Source organism: Heloderma suspectum, chromosome 2, assembly GCF_057233095.1.
Source record: "Heloderma suspectum isolate Gila_16-S chromosome 2, 16-S_ref, whole genome shotgun sequence".
In the NCBI taxonomy this organism is placed as follows: Eukaryota; Metazoa; Chordata; class Lepidosauria; order Squamata; family Helodermatidae; genus Heloderma; species Heloderma suspectum.
The window spans coordinates 183,486,979-183,509,990 of record NC_139459.1 but is presented as its reverse complement, the minus strand read 5'-3'; the positions used below and the strand labels follow the sequence as shown (position 1 = coordinate 183,509,990).

General features: G+C 48.6%; 1 protein-coding gene across 1 annotated transcript; it reads right to left on the bottom strand.

Annotated features, from left to right (window-relative positions):
* Positions 1–1,759: 1,759 nt before the first annotated feature.
* Positions 1,760–22,338, bottom strand: LOC146353517 (glycoprotein-N-acetylgalactosamine 3-beta-galactosyltransferase 1-A-like). Its single transcript, XM_084832283.1, has 4 exons — positions 22,159–22,338; positions 11,224–11,487; positions 8,791–9,455; positions 1,760–2,962 (listed from the first exon to the last, which is right to left on the bottom strand). The coding sequence occupies exons 2-4, from the start codon at positions 11,426–11,428 to the stop codon at positions 2,741–2,743; spliced, it is 1,092 nt and encodes a 363-aa protein (XP_084688409.1). The 5' UTR covers positions 11,429–11,487; positions 22,159–22,338; the 3' UTR covers positions 1,760–2,740.
* Positions 22,339–23,012: the final 674 nt, after the last annotated feature.

The window sequence follows — 23,012 nt, the reverse complement described above, 5'->3', positions numbered from 1 at the left end:
CTCCAGGTTGAGCACTCAGTCTGCAATGTCAAGAAGCAGATGCTAGGCAACTTTGAGTCTCTGTATCACTATCTAGGTCAGCCTTCCCCAACCTGGTGCTCTCTATATGTGTTGGACTACAACTTCAGTCGTTCACCACCAATGACCACACTGGCTGAGAGTGATGGGAATTGTAATTCACCCCACCTGGAGGCACCAGGTTGGGGAAGGCTGGCCTGGGCCTTTGCAACATGCCACACAGCAAGGGCAGGGAAATGTTACTTTTGCCCAATTCCATTGTCTGCTGGGGACAACTAGTTGCTAACAATATGCGTTGTTCAGTTTTGCTTAAAACAAAAGCAGTATTTTGGGTCATTTAGTTTGGCCTAACCTTCCTGGTTCCCTTAAACAACAACAAAATCCTAATCAGTGTGACACACACTGAGTCAGGATGAGACCCACCCGTAGGTAGTGATGGTGCTGAAGTTCATACTTGCCGTAGGGCACAATCCTATGTTGGCTAAGGAACACTGGGAGATGTAGGACTTTTTCTATCTAAACACGCACAGGGTTGCACCCTCAGTATATGAACTTCTTCTGTCTATAATGCTAACCTCCACTATGAAGAAGGTGACACTTCACTTGGGAATTCTTGCCCAGCTCAGATACTAATCTGCGCTGCTGTGCCTTACTCCCTCCTTCCCTAGCACCTTGAACATTGAAACGACAGAATCACAGCCACCAGTGATCCTGGGAAATGTAATTTTCCCAGGTGCCCACGTCCTTAATATAGACAGCAGGCACTGTGGAAACTGTCCCGTTGCACCACATGACAAATCACAAGGAACACTGGGACATGTAGCTTCCAAGGCAACTGACATCCATATGAAGGACTCAGTCACTCTGGCAAAATTGCATTTCCCAGTTGAGGCCTCCAGCAAGACTTCCTTCTGATCGTTTATTGCTACCTGGTATGTGAGAAGGGAAAGGGGAAGCAGGAAGCATTTGGACTCTGCAGGTGTCTGAATTTCTAAAAAACAACAACTCTAGCTTGGCTTGCTGAAGGCAGTTCTGAACTGAGCCTGGGGGGTGGGGTGGGGGACAATTTAACCAAAAGTAGTTGTGGCTCCCGATCCCCCAATTAAAGATCAAGGGTTTAAAGGGGTCCACACAACAGATTCCAAAGGCACCATACTATGCACATGGTGCAAGAAAAAAATATCTTCTCTGCCCCTCCCGCCCGCCTCATATCTCCCTGCCTCCAGTTGGGGCGTGATGAGCCTTATGTGAAAAGCAAATGGCCTAATGTGTAGCCTCTAGGCCATGGCAGAAACTGCAGGCACAGAGATAGGGATGGCGGAGAATTTCTCCACGAATCTCGGGGAGGCTGAATGCCAACGCATTCGGCCTCCCAAAATTGGCAGTGAAATTCTCCGCCACCCCCCCGCCCCCTCCCGGGATGGGACTTACCTCCCTCAAATGTCCCTCTCGGCGGCGGGTCCCGGCGGCGCTATTTGCGTTGCCCTTATTTTCGCCGTAGTCTACGTAAATCTTTACATAGACTACCCGGGCCCAAATAAGGAACGCAAATGGCGGCTCCCATGGGCGCCGCCATTTGCATACGCGCTTTTTTTTTTTCAAAGTCACTCGTGATAGGCTACGTAACAATTTACGTAGCCTATCACAGCTGACTTTGGAAATCTAGCCGTGATAGGCTACGTAAATCGTTACGTAGCCTATCACGGTGTGTGTTGTTTTTTTACATTTTCTTTTTTATTTTGCGGCCGGGGAGATGGGGTGCTTCTCCCCGGCCTGAATTTCGACCGGGCGAGGCGGGGCGCCTCCCCCCCCCGGCCTGAACTTCGGGGGGAGAACCGAAGCGCCTCCCCCCCATCGCGAAGCAAGCTGCGGGACCAGGTAAGTGACTTTTGTACATCCCTACACAGAGATGTAACAGCGCAGATCCATCAAGCAGTTCGTCCTATCATGACATCAACCAGCCACACTCAACTATGACACAGCTTGCAAGCATGCCACTGGTCTGTGTGCCCCTTCTCCTTCTTGCACTGCTAGGGTCTAGGGCCCTCCTCCCACCTCAGTGGTGCCCATCAACTGTCTTGCCAGATTTCTTGTTGTTCTTCCTTCAGTGGCAAAACGCAGGCCCCTCTGCGGGACCCTTGCTCAGTCTACAGCCATGCAAGTTGTTCCCCATTCACACAGCAGCAGCGGCATGAACCTGCTCTGCCTTCCAGGAGGCATCTACCAAGAGAATCCCTAGATCCCTTCCACCCCACCACACTGGAATGAAGTCTTCCCCACCCCAGCGCACCAAGAACACCTCTGAAGCAGGAAAGCCAGCTCTTCCTTCCAGCTCACATCATGCGCAAGGCTTGGGGACTGAACATGTGCAGCATGAACCATAGTGCAGATGGGACTGGGGATTGGGGGAGGGAAGCAGCACCGTGCTAAGCCTGGTCTTAGCTTCTCAGCACACCAATTTAAAAAACGGCTCCTCTACCGTATGCAACACCCCTGCCTGGAAACCACACACATGCACACCCCCCCATGGGGATGCAAAAGAAAGCCTCAGAGTCTTTGGCCCGTTCAGCTCTTGTTTCCCTGGGAAGCTGGCTCCCTACTGAGAAATATCCTGAGAACCACAGGGTCCAGTGGTACCAAGGCACTGGTGCAATAGATGGCAAGTCTCATCAAGGAATGGCTGGGCTGACTTGTCCTAGAGCCATGCGCTCCACATCTGTCCCTACATCTTCTTCTCAGTCTCCAAGGTGGTGCTGTTGGTCCTCTCCAGGGGCTCCCTGCGAGGCTGAGGCTGGAGGTGAGCAACATTCTCAGGCAAGGACGGGCGGTAGCGGTAGCGGTAGCCATAGGCACGGAGGTGGTGGGTCAGATACTCCAGGGTGTACATCAGCTCTGAGTTCACGTAGTGGAAGGAGACTGCCAGGTCAGAGCAGCACTGAGGACCCTAAGGAGCACAGGAAGATCAGGGTTAATGGCAGAAGCCACAGCACCGACCGAACTACCTGCACTCTGCTTGGCTCGGTAAACATTTATCCCTTTACAATGCAAGACAGAAAGCAGAAGAGAGCCACAGGGAAAGGCAGAAGAGGCAGGCAAAACTGAGAACACGCTCTGGCCTGAATGTGACGGAATGGGCCAGCACAGGCATATTTGCATCTACATCAGGCAGAGTCGCCTCGAAAATTGGTACAAAGGCTTGTGAAGTAATTAGATGCAGTATCAAAAGAAGAAGGGGGAGTACTGCAGAAACTGAGGTTGCAAAGAGAAAGAGAGGTTGTCTGCAAGGATTGAAAGGCAGAGGAAGATAAATCCTCTGGTTTCTAACATTGCTCCAGACATTTTTGCCCAAAACTTCCCAAGCTTGATTTTTACAGCCTTAAAGCGGGGCTGTGCATATGGCAAGATTCTGCAGGAGCACAGAAAAGGCACAACAAGTGGTACTTGGCACAGAATTGAGCTTCCGGAGCATCTCAGCTTTTATTTTAGAAGAGCAAGGTTCTAGCCCATGTGGTTATGAAGATGTACTTGAGAGTGTGAGGCTGAAATCTCAGGAGTTGGAGGGGTGGCTCTGTCAGGTTTCCAGGGCTTGGAGATAGGATTTCAGTGACTTGCAGAGCTCCTTGCCTGTCTCCAGGAGCAGCAAAGTCAACAGGACGCAAACCAGTGAAATTGCAGAATGAATTGTGCAAAATAAAACAAAATCTATTAGCATAATTTATACAGACTGCCAAATTTCCCCTTGTTCTGGGCTTCCAGGATTAGAAAACCCAGCAAGGGGCACAGATCCTGAACTGGAACAACTTCATTATCTTCCACTGTCCTGCTGGCCTCAACAAGCCCTTCTGCAGAACCAAACCCACTGTCCCGAGGGCAGCACTTTGATTGCAGCCTGCCTGCTTGCCATTCGTGCATCCAGAAGGCAGAACCTTTTCTACCCTGTCATACCATCTGTGTATGTCACAGGAAACCCTCATCCCATTATTGGCTAAAGCAGCAGCCCTGGATTAAGGCAAAAGGTGAGAAAACATGGGAGGGTTACAAATGGAAGATGACATGTGGGCAGCCTGCAAAATTTCATGAATGAGGCAGGGCAATGGCATGATAAAAGGCTCATCTGGAAGCATGCTCAAATTAGATGGATAGGCAGACAGATTTAGATTAGATCAGACAGAATCGATCAACTGAGGATAACACTTCATGCCACTGATGACATCTAGTCAGCAAAGATTTATGTCACAATAAATGTGTTCGCTTTTAAGGAGCTGTCAAACTTTTTGTTGTGTTTGAGATTTCATCAGGTGTTGACCAGACTTTCAAGTCTTTATCAGCACAGTCATAAAGGCTCAGAATGAGTTTTAAAAAATAAAATAAAAGCTGACATTCTGAGGATGTTGAATTCTGTGGCCAATATCAAATTTACAGGATGACTGCAGAACACACACAGTTCTGGCTGTAGGGGCTGAAAACAGTAACTGTGAGGGATGGATAAAGCACCATCTTTTAACAGCTGGATGTCCTGCTTAACTCATCATTGCCTTTTGAAATTTGACCAGTCACTCCACCATGCATCCATAAGGGCTAGAAACTTGTGTTTGTTTTTTAAAAAGAAGATAATAAAGTTAAGATTCTCAGGGTGCTCGATTCTCCATCAGTTAGCACAGGTGTACCCAACCTTTTTGGGCTGGTGAGTACACTTGAAATTTTGAGAGTATGTCATGGGTGCTCTCACAAAATGGCTCCCATGAAGGGGTTTGCCCATTCAAATAATGGCTGCCATGGTGGCCATGGCCCATAGCAAAACACCCATTTCCCAGAAAGCAAATTGGTAAGGCAAATTGGTGAGGTTAAAAGAAAAGTCCAAGGTCCAATCCCCAGCATCTCCAAGTACTGCTGGAAAAATTCCTGCCAGAAATCCTGGAGAGCTGCTGCCAAACAGCGTCAACAGAGATGGGTCCAAGTGATGGAATGATCGCTTGACTCAGTATCAGGAAGCTTCCTCTGTTTCTCTGTAAAACATAAGACCTAAGAACCTAACTACAAGGCAAACATGAGTCTGACATCCAAAACACAAAATCACTCTTTTGAACCCACCCTTTTCTGCTCCAGCACCTGTTTCACAGAAGACAAACTGATAATGTTCAGAGACAAGTAACTTGGCTGAGAAATTGATCACAAAGCAGAGGTGGGGTCTGAGTCCCTGCTACTACTAATAATTGAGTAGTGATAATTTCATGGGTGTATGGAATAGGCACAGCCCTGGATATTTGGGCAAGGCAGAGCAATAAGGCTGGAAATATCTCTGGTTTTGGAGGATTGCTTCTCAGTGCAGCCACCATGGCCTCATTGGACATAAAATGTCTTCCCATGTTTTGGAAAATTACACCACCACTGAAGCACACAGAATACATAAGAATTACCATCAAGGGTCAGCCAGTGATCTGTGTAGTTCTACGTTTTGTCTACCAACACCAGCCAGCCAGATGCCACAGTAATATTCCCATCTATAAAGAGCAACTACAATATCAATCCCCTGTTAATACCCTAGACCTAGTCAGATGTAGACAGTTGCTGAAAATGTTTTTGGCTAATATAGCAAGTAGCCAGTGTGTGAGACAGATTTTGCTGCTGAAAGCTTCCATGCACCTAACCATGTTGCAATGAGTTCCACTGGTTCACTATATGTTGTGTGGAAAAGGTATTCTGTTTCACATAAGCTTACTGCCTAGTCCACTGTGCTAAGAAAAGACCTGAGCAACTTAGAGCAAGGGATGTATGAGAATTTTGTTCCTGTTTATAGATCATGCAAACATGCCCCATTCACAAACCCAAGCATGAGCAGGAACGCAATTCTTGGGAATTTTTTGCAATTTTCTGAACTTGCATTCATGTTCGAAAGTGCACACTTGTGCATGGGCACACTTCTGAAATGTGCATATGCACAAGTGCACATTTTCAGAAGTCCATATATGCGCAAATTCCCCCCCATCTGCATTTTCACACTTTAGCCTATGGGGGAAATGCACATTTCTGATTGGGAAAAATGTGCATTTTTTAAAATCTACATTGTTTTAATTGGAAAAAAATGCACACTTTTTAGAATGCACATTCTTCCAGATCATAAAAAAAAGACACTCACATTTGGGAATGCAAACAAGGAGAAACGAGCTTCGAGGAAGAATCTGGAGAACTTCAATGAACTCAAACATTGCATGTTCGCCTCTCTCTATGCAGAGACCTTATTTCCTCTTCCCTTTTGGACAGCAGGATCACGAAGCAGGTATAGGTAGTGCCCTGCTCCTTACATCTCTATAGCGAGAGCCCTGTTTTCATGGCATTGGTCACCACTCAAATGATCATGCACAGATGGAAACAGGAAGTGCCAATCAAATGGCACTGGGAAACTTTGACCAATCTACTTCAGTGTGTAACAGTGAGTTCTTGTATATGGAGAGTGAATCACAGTTTGCTATTCACTCTCTTCATGACACTGTTTTATATTTATGGGCAACTTGAGGTCCTCCAGATGTTTTGGCCTACAAATCCCATGATCCCTCACTGTTGCTTATGCTGACTGGCTAAGGCTTATGGGAGTTGTGGGCCAAAATATCTGGAGGGTCAAAAGTCGCCTACCCCGATTTAAAATATAAATCTCTCCAATACATCCCACATCAGAATAGAATGGTCCATTCCAAGTTCTTCAGAAATCTTCAGAAGATAACACTGTGCTCATCTCTTTACCTACACCAAGAGGTGCAAAGGAAAACAGCCCCAAGGAAAATAGCCAAGAGTCCCCTGAGACCCAAAGTCCTGTGAAAGAGAGCAATCCTGTTGGCTCTCTTCCATAGCAGCTCACAGCAAGCATTAGCTAAACTCCAATTAATCTAATCACTTAATCCTCTTGGGTCGCTCAATCCCAGCTCCAGTTCTCAAGGCAAGCATATCTCCAGCACCTTTACCCTCCAAATTCCTCACTGTATATCCCACCCCCACCCCTTTGGTCAGACAAGACTACCCACAAGCCTCCCAAACTGTTCTCACACATGCCCTATGGGCAAAAAGGGCCTCTTTACTCCATCCCTTGCCCAGTGCGAAATGGTTAATGCTATTAACTCTACCAGCTTATCCCCAGGGCACCACAAGTTGTTGCCATCACGGAGGAAGTGCCAACCGCTACCAGTTCAAGGTGGAAAAATGTGGGCGAGATTAGGAATAAAGCTAAAATGGCCAGGTGCAAAAGGAGGACATGGCTCCGGCACCCTTCATAGTTGCGCATAAGATAGAATTTAATCAGGCGTGGCTTGTCATGCCAGCAACACCTACTGAGATTCCCTCTTCTAGACAACAATGAACAGTGCAGGAGTCCTGTGTCCTCTTTTGCATCCAGCCACCCTACATGAAACACAGGAAGTGAGCCTCACCCACTACGTAAAGCCCACCAATCACCAACAGCAAGGGGAATGCACTGGGAATGGTTATACACAGTCATATTAATCTGGTATCATACCTTCTGACACTTCCCCAGGGGAAACAGGACATTGTTCTCACACAAGGAGCATTGCCTCAGCCAGAGCTAGTGTCAAGAGTAGGCATGATTGGGTACCTGCCAAGGGCCCACACATCAGCAGGGACCCACTGACAAGAGCTCCCTGGACTTGCTCCTCCTCTTCACCCTTGCAACCTCCTTGTTCCGCCTCTCGCTCTGGCCCAGACGACAGTGGTGATGAGGAGGGGAAGCAGATGCCACGGCCTCCTTGCTCCCTGGCTCCCTGCCTGTCAAGCCAGCAAGTGGTAGCAATGATGAGACAGAGGATGAGGAGCAGCTGGTGACAATGGCAGCGAGAAGACCCACTGAGGGAGGGGGCCCATGGAGGGTGTCTTGCTCAAGGGCCCCTCAAAACCTGAAGCTGGCATTGGCTTCAGGCCACCCCCAGTATTCTGTATCTGTGAAGGTGCTTGCTCCACCTGCAACATGCATGCAGGATTCACGTCCTCCACAACGGCGGAGCACGTTTGTTCTGCTGGTCCCATATATGCCAGAAAAGAAAGTACCACAAATTGCCCGATCCAAATCTTACCAATTGTTCAAAACGAGCCCTGTCAGCTGCAATCCGTGAAGGAGCAGGCTGGACATTGATTACGTGGTGCTTTGGGCTGCAACTGTATGCACACACTTAGCTGGGAGTAAGACCCATTGGAATCAACGAGACTTAACCTCGCAGCAAAGATGTGGAGGAGCTCAGGTTAGCATCCACAGACGCTAAGTTAACTACAGCTGAGGCACATCTGACATCTCCTTGGAGATTTAACTTCTAGAGACTCAGGAGACAGGTTCAAAGAGGGCAGGCTCAAGTCATTTTGCTGCCTGTGGCGAAGAACAAGATGGCGCCACACACCCGCACCCCCCAGTTTCATTCCATGTACCTAAACCAACTGGACTGGCAGTTGAACCTTACTGCAACACTGGCAATGGGGCAGCATCCCCCACCGGACCTGAAGACAGCAGGCTAGCTTAGGGGGCGCAGGGTAAGTTGAGTGGCATACACCACCCTATTCCTCAACTCTCTGCTGCCACTCCCCCATCCCCCAGCATCTGCTGCCTGAGGCTTTCCTCTGCCTAATGGTAGGGCCGGCCTCGGCCCAGTTGAAACATGGAGAACACCAACTCTAGCAGACTAAGAAGTCTGGGTAGGCCTGGGAAAGACTCCTCTCTGAAACTCGTTTTCCTAACTCCTTCAGAGGAAACCTCACTATGGGAAGAACATTGTCACCTACCTCCACAATGGGGTAATAACAATAGTTCCAATACCAGAAGCTTTTCGAGAACTTCTCAGTCAGGTGAGATTCCGGCACAAAAGGATGGAAAGTCTCTCTCCCCTCGGTGTCCCGGGAGTCTCCAGCCTCCACCCCCATCTTCTCCATGCACTGACCCAGGGCAAGGTCCTCCACAGAGGTCGTGTGGCTGCACACCTTAGAGGCAAAGCCTGCCACAAAGCGCTGCAGGGCCTCTTTGCTGAGCACATAGCCAGCACCCCCACTCATGTAGCCTTGTTTGGCAAAGGGCCGGAAGCGCTTGCCGAAATAGATGGGTCTGTCAGGAGTGTAGTTGGAGAGCAGCCACCGCAGGTTGTCCACAACCACAAAGGTGTCATCATCGGCCTTGAGGAACCAGTCCGCCTGCTCAAAGTGGTACTGATGTACATAATGGAAAGCCCGGATGGTCTTCCAGTACAGCTGGTCCCGGCCTTCCTTGGTGTCCAACCCTACGGTGGGGAAGTTTTCGTCTTGCACCGAGCTCATGAAAAGGACCACGTTGCAGTGACGGGACCAGGTGGCCTTGACATGGCGGGCCTTGTTCTCCAAGTTTTTGGGGCCAGTCATCACCCAGCACAGGATCCGCACCTTGTCATACAGCTCATCTGCCATGCCACTCTCTTCACCTGAGGAAGAGGTAGTCACAGGGTTACCACTTTGCACAACAGGCCCTTCCAGCCATAAAGCCTGTGGCTTATATTTATCAAATATTGAACATGTACTTAATTTGTTATTTAGTATAGCAACTGGTTTTCAATTGACTGAGTTCACTCAAGATTGAGCGTGGGTTGTCGTTGAACAGTGGGTTGTTGTGTTGTGTAAACTCAGCCATGCTAACAAACCATGGCTTGTTGACCATGAACAATCCACAGTTCACAATCCACAACAGCAAACCATGGGTTATCTTTGTGGGTTGTTCATGGTTAATAAACCATGATGTCTTAGGGCAGCTGGATTCACACAACACCAAAACCCATGTTTCAACAACAACTCACAGTTCAACAACAACACACACTCAACCCATACTCAACCTTGAGTGGGGCTTGCCGTGTTGTGTAATCCCAGCCAACGACTATGTCGGCACACAGACCTACAAGTCTAAATCATTCCGCAACCCTCCACCTAGGAACTTCACAATTCTGTGACTGATCCAGACTTATGCACATTTACAGTAGACCCACTAGAATAAACAGAACTTATATAAGTCATGACTAATGCAACCCACTGAATTCAGTGGGCTTATTCTAAGCATAACTAAGTCTGGATCCAAGCCATTAATTTTGTTTACAGAATCCTTGGGATTCACAAGTTAGAAGAAGAAATTGCCCCTGGCAGATCCAGAAACACAGCGTAGCACCTAGGTGGTGGGACAGGCGACTCCCTCCTTTTCGCTTCTATCTTGAAGGACTCACATGGTCCTGCAGTGCATTCCCAAGTCAGCTGCCCGTGCAACCTGCTCTCTTCCAGGGCAGCAGGTGCAGGGGGGAAGCAAATGTTTGAATGCAAAAACAACAGCAACAACCCCAGCTACTCAAAATTATCATGTCAGAGAGGAAGCTGCGTTAGAATCTTCTGCTGACATGCTAGTTTGGTATGTGTGGGGAGGTTTATCTTTTTTAAAATGTGCGGGGTTAAACAGTCAATCCTACACCTGCAATCTGAAGCTGTAGATAAAGGGTACTGAACCTCTTTCAGCCCAAGGGCCGGATTTAATTTCGGAAAAGCTCTTCGGGGCCACATTCCAGTGGTGGGCGTGGCCAAAGGCAAAGGGGGTGGGGCCAAACCAAACCAAACCCAGCATGTTGTAGCTTCAAGCTCTTGCTGCCAGTAAGGAAGCTTTAGGAGAGCCATTTCAAACTTTTGAAGGGGTGGAAAACTGCACAAGACCTGGGAAACCCCCAAATGATCGGTGGTTGGGGGAAAGGGGGTGGGGTCATCTGGGGAACCCTGCAGGGCCAGATTTGGCCCCCGGGCCTAAGGCGCCTAACCCTTGCTGCTGTAGAGTGCAGCAACTAATGCATCACATGGGACGGGTGACTCTGTACAGCAGCCCTCTGAACACACACAACATCAGCTGCATTTGAAGGGCACCTAGGCTGGGTCCATTCTCCCACACCTAGCTCTACTCACCTAGGCAGGGACATCGGTATGAGCAGGCAGTCTGATAAAAACATATGCAACTGGCCTGCAAAGCTTAGCATACCCAAAGGCCTGACTGGGAGTCCTCTATTGCAGCCTTGCCCAACCTGGTGCCCTCCAACTGTTTTGGGCTTCAAATCCCATCAGCCCGAGCCACCACCAGCAAATGGTCAGGAATGCTGGGAGTTGTAGTCCAAAACATCTGGAGGGCACCAGGTTGCCTTGCTTTGCCTTCCTCCCCGCTCCAGACCTTACCTGCCAGGTGTGGGTGTGCCACGCTGAAGAGAGCTGACCTATCAACAATCCACTCAGAATCCTTGGAGCCATGTGGTGGCTGGGTGCCAGGCCGTGGGGGCCCTTCCCACGTCAGGTTGCCCACCAGGTAGAAAGTGCTCACAAAGCCAGCAATGAGGCCCAGGTGGAAAGCCAAGAAGGAGCTCTTGGAGCCAAGGAACCCCATGCCACCTGGCTGTCAGGGGTGAAGGACTGCAAGAGAGGGGTGGGTGTGTTTCACATAGCCTGGAGAGAGAAGAGAGCCGAGAAAGAACAAGTGACCTTAGCTGGAGATATTATCCTGGCACTCCAGGGAGCTCATTGTAAATCTGCTCTAGCTGCTCCGATCACCATAGAAACCAGATAAGCTGGGAGCAGACTGAACAGAATATGAATATATATATGTGTATATAATATACAGTCAGGGCCAGAAATATCAGAACAAGCATAACTGTTTTGGCAGTTGGCCTCTGTACACCACCACATCCAGATGGGAGCAAAGTCAGGACTTGCAGCTGTAATTCAAGGGGTTTGACAAAAATGGGGCACTAACCATTCAGGAAGGACAGCCAGGGGCATGCACACACACCCATCCTTGGTGGCTCATAAGTCATGGAGCAAACCAACATCATTTCAAACTTAAGGATCGCCTTTAATACCTGGATGAAAATCCTTTGCAGTCAATGACTGCCTGAAGTCTAGGAGCCATGGACATGACCAAATGCTGAGTTTCCTCCCTCGAGATGCTTTGCCAGGCCTTTACTGCAGCTGCCTTCAGCTGCTGCTTGTTTGTGGGTCTTTCTGCCTTCAGTCTTGTCTTCAGTAAGTGAAAAGCATGCTCTGTTGGGTGGAGATCAGGTGACTGACTTGGCCATTGAAGAACACCCCACTTCTTTGCCTGGAGAAACTCTTGGGTAGCTTTTGCTGTATGTTTTGGGTCATTATCCATCTGCAATATGAAGCGGCGTCCTATCAGTTTAGCAGCATTCGGCTGAATCTGAGCAGAAAGTATAGACCTATGCACTTCAGAATTCAACCTGCTGCTTTTATCAGCAGTCAGGTCATCAATAAACACCAGTGACCCAGTTCCATTGGCAGCCATACATGCCCATGCCATAACACCGCCTCCACCATGTTTGACAGATGATGTGGTATGCTTTGGATTGTGAGCTGTTCCTTTCCTTCTCCATACTTTTCTCTTCCCTTCATTCTGGTACAAGTTAATCTTGATTTCATCAGTCCAAAGAATCTTATTCCAGAACTGGGCAGGCTTTTTTAGGTGTTTGCTGGCAAAGGCTAATCTGGCCTGTCTGTTCTTGAGCGTTACCAGTGGTTTGCACCTTGTTGTGAAGCCTCTGTATTTACATTCATAAAGCCGTCTCTTGACTGCAGATGTTGACAATGGCATGCCTACCTCCGCAAGAGCATTCTTGACCCGGCCAGATGTTGCGAAAGGGTTCCTATTCACCATGAGCAGAATTCAGCGGTCATCCACTTTTGTTGTCTTCCGTGGTCTTCCAGGCCTTTTGCTGTTGCTGAGCTTGCCAGTTAATTCCTTCTTTTTCAGGATGTTCCAAACTGTTGTGTTGGCCATTCCCACTGTTTTTGCTATGTCTCTGATGGGTTTATTTTGTTTCCTCATCCTAATGATGGCCTCCTTCACTCTCATGGACACCTCTTTGGACCTCATGTTGGGAGTTCCAGTGAACAGCTACCAAATGCAAATGTAACACTCAGAACCACCTCCAGGCCTTTTATCTGCTTGATTGGTCATGGGGTGCCCAGGAAACAGGCCACTCCTGGCCATGCAGCTGCTTGTCAGCCATTTGTTCCATTACTTATGAACCACCAACGACGGGGGTGTGTGTATGCCACTGGCTGTCCTTCCTGAATGGTTCATGCCCCACTTTTGTCACACCCCTTGAATTACAGCTGAAAGTCCTGACTTCGCTCCCATCTGGGTGTGTTTCCTTTCAACTTCAGTGTGGTGGTGTACAGAGGCCAACTGCCCAAACAGTTATCCTTGTTCCAATATTTCTGGCCCTGACTGTATATCCACGCACACCTATACACACATACACATGCACACACATTCTGCTGTTGCATAGTGTTTTCAGAGTTCTCCCATTCTAGGGAATGATCTAAAGCAGACTTCCCCAAGCTGGTGCCCTATAGATGTGCTGGACTGCAACTCCCATCATTCCCAGCCAGAATAGTCAATGGCAGTCCAACACATCTGGAGGGGTGCCAGGTTGGGAGAGACTGATCTAAAGCTGTGTCAGGCTCCCAGCCGGACCCGAGCTCAGAGGAGAACTTTTCGGAGGAGGACTGGGATTCCATAGCAAACCCCACTCCCACAGAAGACACAGGCAGCCTGGGAAATGTTTCACCTGGGGGTCGCCTTCCACTCCATCCCAAACCTTGCCTACTTTCCTGACCTTCCTCCCTCATTCTGTGGCTCTCCAGGTGAGTAAAAGTGTCGTCAGAGTGCCTACTCAGACACCAGAAGAACCTGTTGCCCGGGGTCTACTCAGGAGGAGGAGACCATCTCAGCTACAGACAATGAAACAGACCCAGCAACAACTGCTGAACCAGGAAGAGAGGTAGTTGGCACCAGGGATATAAGCTCTCAGGCCTTTGTTGGGTTAACAGCTTCTTTCATTACCTCCTGCTCCTTGCTCACAGACAGGCTACAATCCTATACACACTGACCTGGGAGTAAGTCCCATTGAGCTCAATGGGAATTCTGCACAATCATGTCTGAGAATGCAGTATGCATTTTACACTTGCTTTTTGTCAAAAGGGTCCCTCAAGGTCATTTAGATTTTTTTTTAAGTCCTATGATTAGTTTTGCTCATGTGGGAGAGTAGACACAGACATATGTGGGAGAGCCAGAGACATGTGGGAAAGGAGACACGGCCTTTCTCCCTCAGCAGAGAAGTAATACCCTGACCCACTCAGTCTCCTGAACAGAAAGTTCACAGCGCTTAGCCTGGAGGTCCATTCTGTGCTCTGTAACTTAATCACCTCATTGCCTCAACCCATCTACAAATCCCATGCTCTTCCCCTCCTCCCCCCTCCGCCCTGTCCCAATCTCCTTCAGAGCTCCTCCTTCAGAATCCTCAACAGCACATGGATTCCTTCCCAGTGGGAAGGTACCGAGAGCACAGCAGTCTTCCAAAACGAAAGCTGCCGCTCTTTTCTGCTTCCCCAAACCAAGGTCCCATCCAGGAGAACTGGTGGATGTATCGTGCAAGAGATCCATTCGTGGCAAATTGCCTGGTGGGTGGTGATGGCGGCGGTTAAATGCCAGCTCCATCTATTATTAATCGAATCAAAATGTTGGCTAATTAATCCCTTGGCCGCACAAGATTTACAAAATTAATTGCCCAACCAGTGGGCAAAAGTGGGGGCCCTTGGGGCAAGAAAAGCAAGCACTGGCTAGCACAACTGAAAATGCTGCCACACTGGAAGATAAACATTGAAACGGGAGAGACTAGGTCTTTGTTAGCTATGGGCTAAATATGTTGTAACATTTGTATACTTGGGTATGTATGTAACAGAGTTGCAGTATGGAAAAGCACAGATTCCCTTTTCTTAACCAGAATCATGGAACCTGAAATCATGAACCTTTGCCTTAGCTGGAACAAAAACGGAACAAAGAACAGGCAGAAAACAATGAAAAAGGTGCAGTTGGTTATATGTACACTCTGCTGGGCTGGAGTTCATGAGCCAGGGGAAGTCTCCTCCTATTCGCAGGGTACAAAGAAGGCTCACATTTCCTAATTTACTTTATACAATTGGATAAACAAAATAGTTCCCAGGGCTGTTCTCAGTCAAACACGAACAACAAAATTATTACAACAAAATCAAATAGCCAGGGCCTCCAGGGAAAAACATAACCTTGGGCCCTCCTGCAGCTTCCCAGAACATCCCGCCTAATCTTTGTACTTTTTTTGTTTCCCCCCGGCAGTTTGTTCCATCCAGCCCGATGAAGGGTTCTGGAGAACTCAGAAACTTGCACACTATTTGTGGCATTTTGGTGAATTTTGGATACTGCATTTAAGTACATGGAATAACAACCTATTAATGAATTACATCGTGAAGTATTTAATAAATTCTAATAACCATGAATGCTGATTCATTAGATAGGCAAACTTAATTTAAAGGAATGAAAAAGGAATATTTTACATCTCAGCATTTTACGAATCATGATAACTTCTATAAACGTTGGATTCAGACTATGTTAGTCACACTTAGTTCCCACTGAAATCAACGGGACTTAAGTTAGTCATGACTAATACTGCAATCCTCTATACATATTTACCTGGGAGTAAGCCTCACTGTGCTCAACAGGGCTTACTTCTGAGTAGATATGCATAGGACTGCACAGTAACTTTCCACATTGATTTCAGTGGGACCGAAGCGTGGTCTGGATCCAACCCATTATTTACGATTACTAAAATTAAAAACATAAATAATCTAGGCTTGGATCCAGGATCTGCCTTCCACAAGAGGAAGGGTTCCGCTTGCGGAAGATCCCTCTGCCCAATTTGGGGGGACTACCCCTCCCCACACACACACCACAGCTCACCCCAATCAGCAGGGTCACCTGTCTCTCTCTGTAGCATCTTCAAGGGGCTGGAGGGGCTGCCGTGGAAGGAGGGGGGCAGGGAAGTCCACTTCCGCCAGCACAGTTAATCCGGTTTAAATCTGGATTCAACCCCCAATATTTCAAACAAAAACTCCTTTATTACAATAGTTAATGAGCAGTCTAACTCTTAAACAGGTGGCCTACTTGACAGACTTCTTCCTCGCTTTCAGTTTGGAGAACTTAATTAAATGGTTGGAAGGGATTTGCCTAGCAAGCTTACTTCCTGGTCAGACCATAATAAGGTGATTTAGGGAGCAATCCTATGCAAGTTTAGAAAGAGAAAAGGCCTACAACTCCCCATGCTGGGAGTTGTAGGCCTTTTCTGTCTAAACATGCACAGGATTGTGCCCTTAGCCGTTCTTGCCCTGAGGTAAATCTTAGGGAAAACACCCCAAGCTTCTTCCAAATACTCAACTAATATTACAAATCACTTGAAAAACTTACGCAAAAAAACTTGGATTGGAGAATCCAAGAAAAAGAAACAAGTGCAACTTAACTAAGAATCGTCCCTTGTAATTGATCCATCTAGGCCCAGGACTATTCCAGACCTACCCTGAGGAGGATATACAGGCCCCACCACTCATTGAAGCTCCACTACAGATGTGAAACTGTTTTTTCCTACAGTTCACTCACGTGGCCTGCCTATGCTAAGCTGTCTTGCCTCTTGAAGAAACAGAACACAACAGGCACTACCTTGATTGTCCGTTAACCATAGGCAGTATGAACCAATACATTATGGGCCCTCAGTCTTGTGGGTCCCAGGGCCAGTTTGTCCCCACCCCACACCCCTGGTAATAGCACAGATGATGCTTTAGTGACTAGGGTGGCCATGTGTCCTACTTTTCAGAGGACACTCCTCTATTTGAAGTCATCCTCCATTTTGAAGGGCTGTCCACTCCAAGTCCTTTTTAAGGATAAAGAACCATATGAAGAGAGACCAGGCAGGGGCCTTGCCCATCAACTGTTGGTATCTAGGCAACAGATGGAGCAGCAGGCACACTGGTCACCCGGTCACAGTCTTCCCCACTAAGGCGAGATTATTGGCTTTCTATTTAAATTATAGTAATGATTTCTAAATTTCCATCTAGACATAAATTAGCACATAAACATGTTATGCAAATCTGTGTCCTCGTATGTTCTCATTCTGATGATGCATTTCTTCTTTTGGGGCAATGTCTAAGCGGCCACCTAACTGTACTCACACCAATACAGCTTAATTTAGTTAGAAGGAGGAAGTAGGGCCAGTTCTAGTGAGGGATTTAGACAGAGAGGGCTACAGGTTTGCATGCCCCATTCACATTCCCTTCCTGCGGAAACAAGTGTTTATTTCTCACCACCACCGAAAGCAGCCTACAGGTTGGCTGCTTGGTGCCCCATGCAAGAATCAAGCAGTCGGGACATTCTTCCTATGACCAGTACAGCTTTGCTGATGGAGAATTCAATAATGTATTTAGGGCAGGGGTGTGCAGTCTGTTTCACACTGAGGGCCAAATTCCATTTTAGAGAGGATCTCAGGGGCCGCATTCCACTGCCGGGCGGGGCCGAAGGCATAAAGTGCGGGACCAAAAGCCCCCAAATACCAGCATATTTTAGGCTGACGATCTTAGTGCCAGTAACTAAGCCTTAGGAGAGGCATATCAACCTTTTAGAATGGGAGAAAACTGCACAGAAGCCAGCAAACCACCAAATGATTGGTCTTTGGGGGAAAGGGAATGGGGCAAAGGAAAGGGGGCATGGCCTTGTGGGGAACCCCAGAGGGCTGGATAGAGACCTGCGGAGAGCCGGATTTGGGCCGCAGGTTCTGATTTAGAGGAAATATGTTCAGTTCTATGGCAGAGCAATAGGAAGCCAACCCGACACCATCCCAGCATTTGTGAAGCCTCACCTTTACCATCAGATCTGCCCCGCCCCACTTTCCCTTGCCCTCTTCATGGGACATCTAACAACCAACCTATGGGGAAGCCATCCTTTACTGAAACTGAGAAGCATCTCAGAACAAAACACCCTGCAGTCAGGAGGGGTGGGGAGTGTGAGCGTTTAGTAACAGCCTAGGTTTGATCCACACACCCAAACGGCTTCCTCTTCCCAGCCTCCACAAGCACTGAAATGCTCCCAGCCTCCACAAGCATTGAAATGCTACTTCGAGCCACCAGTTGCCAAAGCACATCACCAGGAGCAGTTTCCATGGCAACGGAGGGGGACATCTCTCAGTCCAACAGAAAGCCAGGCCCGAGCAACAGAGAACAGAGAAGCCACCTCATCTGCATATTAAAGAATACTTAATGCAGGCTAATTACTCCTGAATATCGCCACCACATTTCAGAATGGTAATCAGGATTATAAAGGAACGGATATTTTCTCTCTCTCGTCATTCTTTCAACACATGCAGAGTTATGACTAGAGTAAGAACTGGAACCCGCATCAGTGGCTGCAATTTGAGGCAAAGGGCAGCCCCGGTGAAGGCTGCAGTCCTAAACACACTTATGAGGGAGACCGCTCCATTGAAATGCTCTTCTGCTTAAACACGCACAGGATGTATGAGCTCTCCATGGCAGCTTTCCCCAACCCAGCGCCCTCTAGTTGTTTTGGACCACAACTCCCATCACCATTGATCACTGGCCATACTGGCTGGGGGTGATGGGAGTTGATGTCCAGAACATCTGGAGGGCATCAGGTTGGGGAAGGCTGCTCTGTGGCACCAGATATATTACAGAGTCCTTCCCTGCACACCCATCTCCATGGGATTTGACAAACTGTGACCTCTTTTGAGTTCTAGATGCAACCCCCCACTCCCACCCACTACACCACATACACTCACAAGTGCTTAAATCTTGAGACTGCTTTCAGATCACAAAAGCTGAAAATACCAAGGAAGCGGAACACGCAGCTCAGTCTGTTACTGTCAGACAGATGTAAGCCACAACCTGAATCGGCTTTCCAACCTATCACCAAGCCACCAGCCCACATCAGCTTGCAGGCAGCTGGATGTTGGGCTCTGGCCAGGCCCTGTTAATGGCCAGTCTGCCCATATCGTGGCCCCTCATTGCGGACAGTCAGGGCCAAACTAGACATGATGACAAGTAGCAGCTGCAATTAGCAATTTTTAAAACAAACCACAGGGGACAAGGGTTGGATACACACTCATACATAGAGCAGTCTCACTGAAATCAATGGGGGCTACGTTAGTCATGACAAACTTAAGTCCCATTGATTTCAATGGGTCTATTTTACATACACCTAAATCTGGATCCAACCACAAACATGAGGGAGCTGATCTGAATCAGGGCCTTGGAACAGAGATTGGGAGGCTTTAAGTCTCTGCTTCCCTCTGCAGTCCCAATCCAAAGTGGGGCTCCTGTACCTGAAAACTACACAGCTTCCCATTTACACCAATGGAAGCTTTCCTTCCAATGCGAAGAAGAGGTGTGGGGGATCCAGACTTGGGCCTCATCAGGAGCCAAACAAGCACCCACCAGGGCCCCAATCCAAATCAGGCCTCCCATGCCTGCTGTATACTTTTTAAAAGCCATTCATGCAATTGCTAATTGCATGAGTGGTGTCACATCTAGTTTGGACTTATGCCCCAGTTTGGACACTTGCCCCAACACCCAGACTCAAAAGAGACTGAACCCTCTAGTGCCTGCAGCTCAACAACTGTTTAGTGATGGCCCATAGTCCAGTGGCAGAGCCCATGTGTTGCACGCAGAAGCTCCCATTTAAAAGGAGCAGGTAGCGGTAATGTAAAAGCCTCGCTTCCTGAGACCCTTGCAGCCAGAGCACACCTGGTAGAAAGCTGCTTCCTAACAGTTTATGTGGAACTACTGATTTCCACCAAGCTCAGTCAAGCCCTGAAGTGTTCAAGGTCGATGCATGCTGCTGGAACACAGTGGAGAAGGAAGTCCCACCACAGCTCAGGCTGCACCTGGTAGAGCTAGATGGCCAACATGTGTCCTTCTAAGCTCATCTAGTTGCACATGGCTACATAACCAGTAGAAAACGCAGAATGTGGAGGGGCGGGGGGAGGAGGAAACAGGACTGGACATATTCTGTGGTTCCATGACTTTGCTATCTGTTGTAGATTTCAGCATTTGCAGGATATTTAATTGGTTGTTGTTTAAACAAGCTTCTAGTTCCTACAGCCTTGAAAGTATATGGCCAGTGAATGCCTGCAGAAATCTCAGAAGAACAGACGGGAGAGGGCTGAGCAGATTTTCTTGTGATCCTGGGCAGGGGCCTTAGCACGGTGTATATCTTGTTGGCCCTCGTCACGTCTAGCAGAAGCAGAATACATTTTTTTGTAAAGAAGCAAACATATGCAGGCTGTAAAGACCCAGTATTTGCTTACATTGTATAATTTGTACAGGTTGCTATTTTTATTTTTGCTTTTCTTGGCATAGTTAGGGTTATCTTGTGGACTTTCCCACCCTTGTGGACTTTTCCCAAGTTCCACATCTAAACCACCCAGGCCATTGCTCTAACGATATGGGCCCCACTTTCTATTGTCACTGTTCCAGCACATCAAGGAAGCAGAAGGAAAGGCTGTAAATCGCACAGTATCTCTTAGATCAGGGACCATTGTGCAGGACAACCCAGAATCAGCACCAATTCTGAATCCATGTAAGCCCTGGGACAGCATCGCACCAGGGGTGCAGTGCAAATTGTGTGGATCGCACACGCACATTGGCCACTGTTAAACCCACCCAGCTGGTTCCCAGATCTGTATTCTAGCATTATTGGGAGTAGCAAGGCAAGTTCTTTTATATGAAGAGTCCTGCACTCATGGTGGTATGCCAGTGATGCAGCCTGCACAGCCTGGCACCGGTCCCTGTAAGTAAGAGACTTATGATAGGTCAGCAGAACCAGAAGCACCCTGCCCTTGCATACAGCAGGGCCCAGGGCCAGATGCATGGAAACAACACATCCAAACCCCTATTTTACAGCTATTTGGATGTTCCTTTGCAAGGATTTCAGGGGCCGCAATGGCTTAGTGGTTAAGACGCTGAATTGCAGACTGGAAGCAGTTCGAGACCCGAGTGCCACGTGACGGAGTGAGCTCCCGTCTTCAGTCCCAGCTCCTGCCAACCTAGCAGTTCAAAAGCAAGAAATTGCAAGTAAATAAATAGGTACCGCTTCGGCGGGGAAGGTAACAGCATTCCGTGCACCTCGGTGTTCAGTCATGCCAGCCACATGACCTCGGAAGCGACTTCGGACAGCGCTGGCTCTTCGGCTTAGAAATGGAGATGAGCGCCACCCCCTAGAGTCGGACACAACTGGCTGGGGACACCTTTACCTTTACCTTGCATGGATTTCAGAGGGGCAGCTGTGTTAGTCTGCGGCAGAAAAACAACACCAAAGAGTCTTGTAGCACTTTAAAGGCTAATCAATTTATTCTGGCATAAGCTTTTGTGGACACTTCATCAGATGCATCCAACAGTGTCTACAAAAGCTTATGCCAAAATATATTGGTTCATCTTTAAGGTACCACAAGGCTCTTAGGGCACAACCCTATGCGTGGCTGGCTGAGGAATGCTGAGAGTTTAGATAGAAAAAAGTCTTACATACATAGGACTGCACCCTTAGTTGCTTTTCCTTCACACAGGCTTGGGGGGGGGGGCCTCTCAGCATGCTACCTCCAATATCAGAGGCAGTATACCCATGTACACCAGTTGCTGGGGAACATGGGTGGGAGGGTGCTGTTGCATTCACGTCCTGCTTGTAGGTTCCTGGTCAACAGCTCGTTGGCCACTGTGTCAACAGAATGCTGGACTAGATGGTGTGATCCAGCAAGGCTCTTCTTATATGCCCCAAGAATGTATCCAAGGTGCTGAATCTATTTTGGGGGTTGGGTTCAGCACCTTGGGCAGCTCCTTTGAGAGTTCTGGCTGGTTCTGACTGAAACCCAGAATGGATTCACAGCCCCACCGAAGCAGGAGACACCAGCCTCCACTGAGGCAAAAGGAGCTTTCAAAGGTTTTAAAGAGCGGCGTTGGGGGGTGGGGGAGGCGTGTGGGGCTGGAAACCGAACGGGGGCATGGATATATGGAGGCGCACGGAGGGTAATCGGCTGTCACCAGGAGGGTTTGCTTCCTCTCTGAGCATCAGCCATGGGGAGGATCAAGGTTAACGGCCACGGGGAAAGAACCGCAAAGACAATGGGGCACAGGGATGGCCCATCTCGAGCCCCATGGTTGCCTAGGCGTGGGCGGGCGGACTGGGAGCCCTCTGGGTCAGGGTGAGGTCTACTGGCAGCCGCTTCACCTTACCTTTTTCCCAGATGCACCAGCGAAGCAGGTAGAAAACAACCAGTGTCTCCCCCATCCAGCCAGCCAGCCAGCCAGCCAGCCAGCCACCCCTGACCCCTTCGCCGGCTGCCGCCTTCTCCACGAAGCCTCCCCGCGGAAATCAAGGAGCGACCATGCATCCATCCTAGACTGCGAGGGCCGGCCCCTGAGCGCGCCCATTGGCTGGAAGATTGCAAACCCTCTCCTGATTGGAAGGGATGCGCCACCCAAACAGAGCTTAAAAACGCCGACCGGGCCAAAGCGGGGGGGGGGGGGCTGTTTTTCCCCTCGTGTTTGGAGATAATCCGGTGCCATCTGGGCGAGATAATGCCTGGCTGGCCCGGATTTAAGCCTCTACAAAAGGGACGCTAGGAGGTGAGCCAGAATGGGAGCCAGGCTCGATCATTTGAGCCGAGGCTGGCCGGGAGAAGGAGCTGCGTTGTGTAATCTATTTCAGTGCCGAGGCTCAGCCCTATACAAATAAAGAGTTCCTCCAATCATGTGCAGAGTGCTTTCCCCTCGACGGGGATGATGGGCCACGCCATTCATTTTATTTATCAACTAAGAATCAGAATCTTCAGCCATCCCCCCCCCCACCCGTACAAATCGTTTTTCACCCATCGCATTTTCTCTGGCCCAAGGCTATACATTTCTTTCATGTCTTTTTTGGGTGCTTCCAGGTGAGGCTTTTAGGGTGTCATCTCCCCGCCTCATTCATGTAAGTTTCAGGGGTCCAGACGACGACGGGTGCTTCTAGACAGAGGGGTCTTAGCGCTAACAGTCAGGAGAAGGCGTTGTGCAGCTTTTTTGGACTTTTTTTCCTTAACGGATTTTCT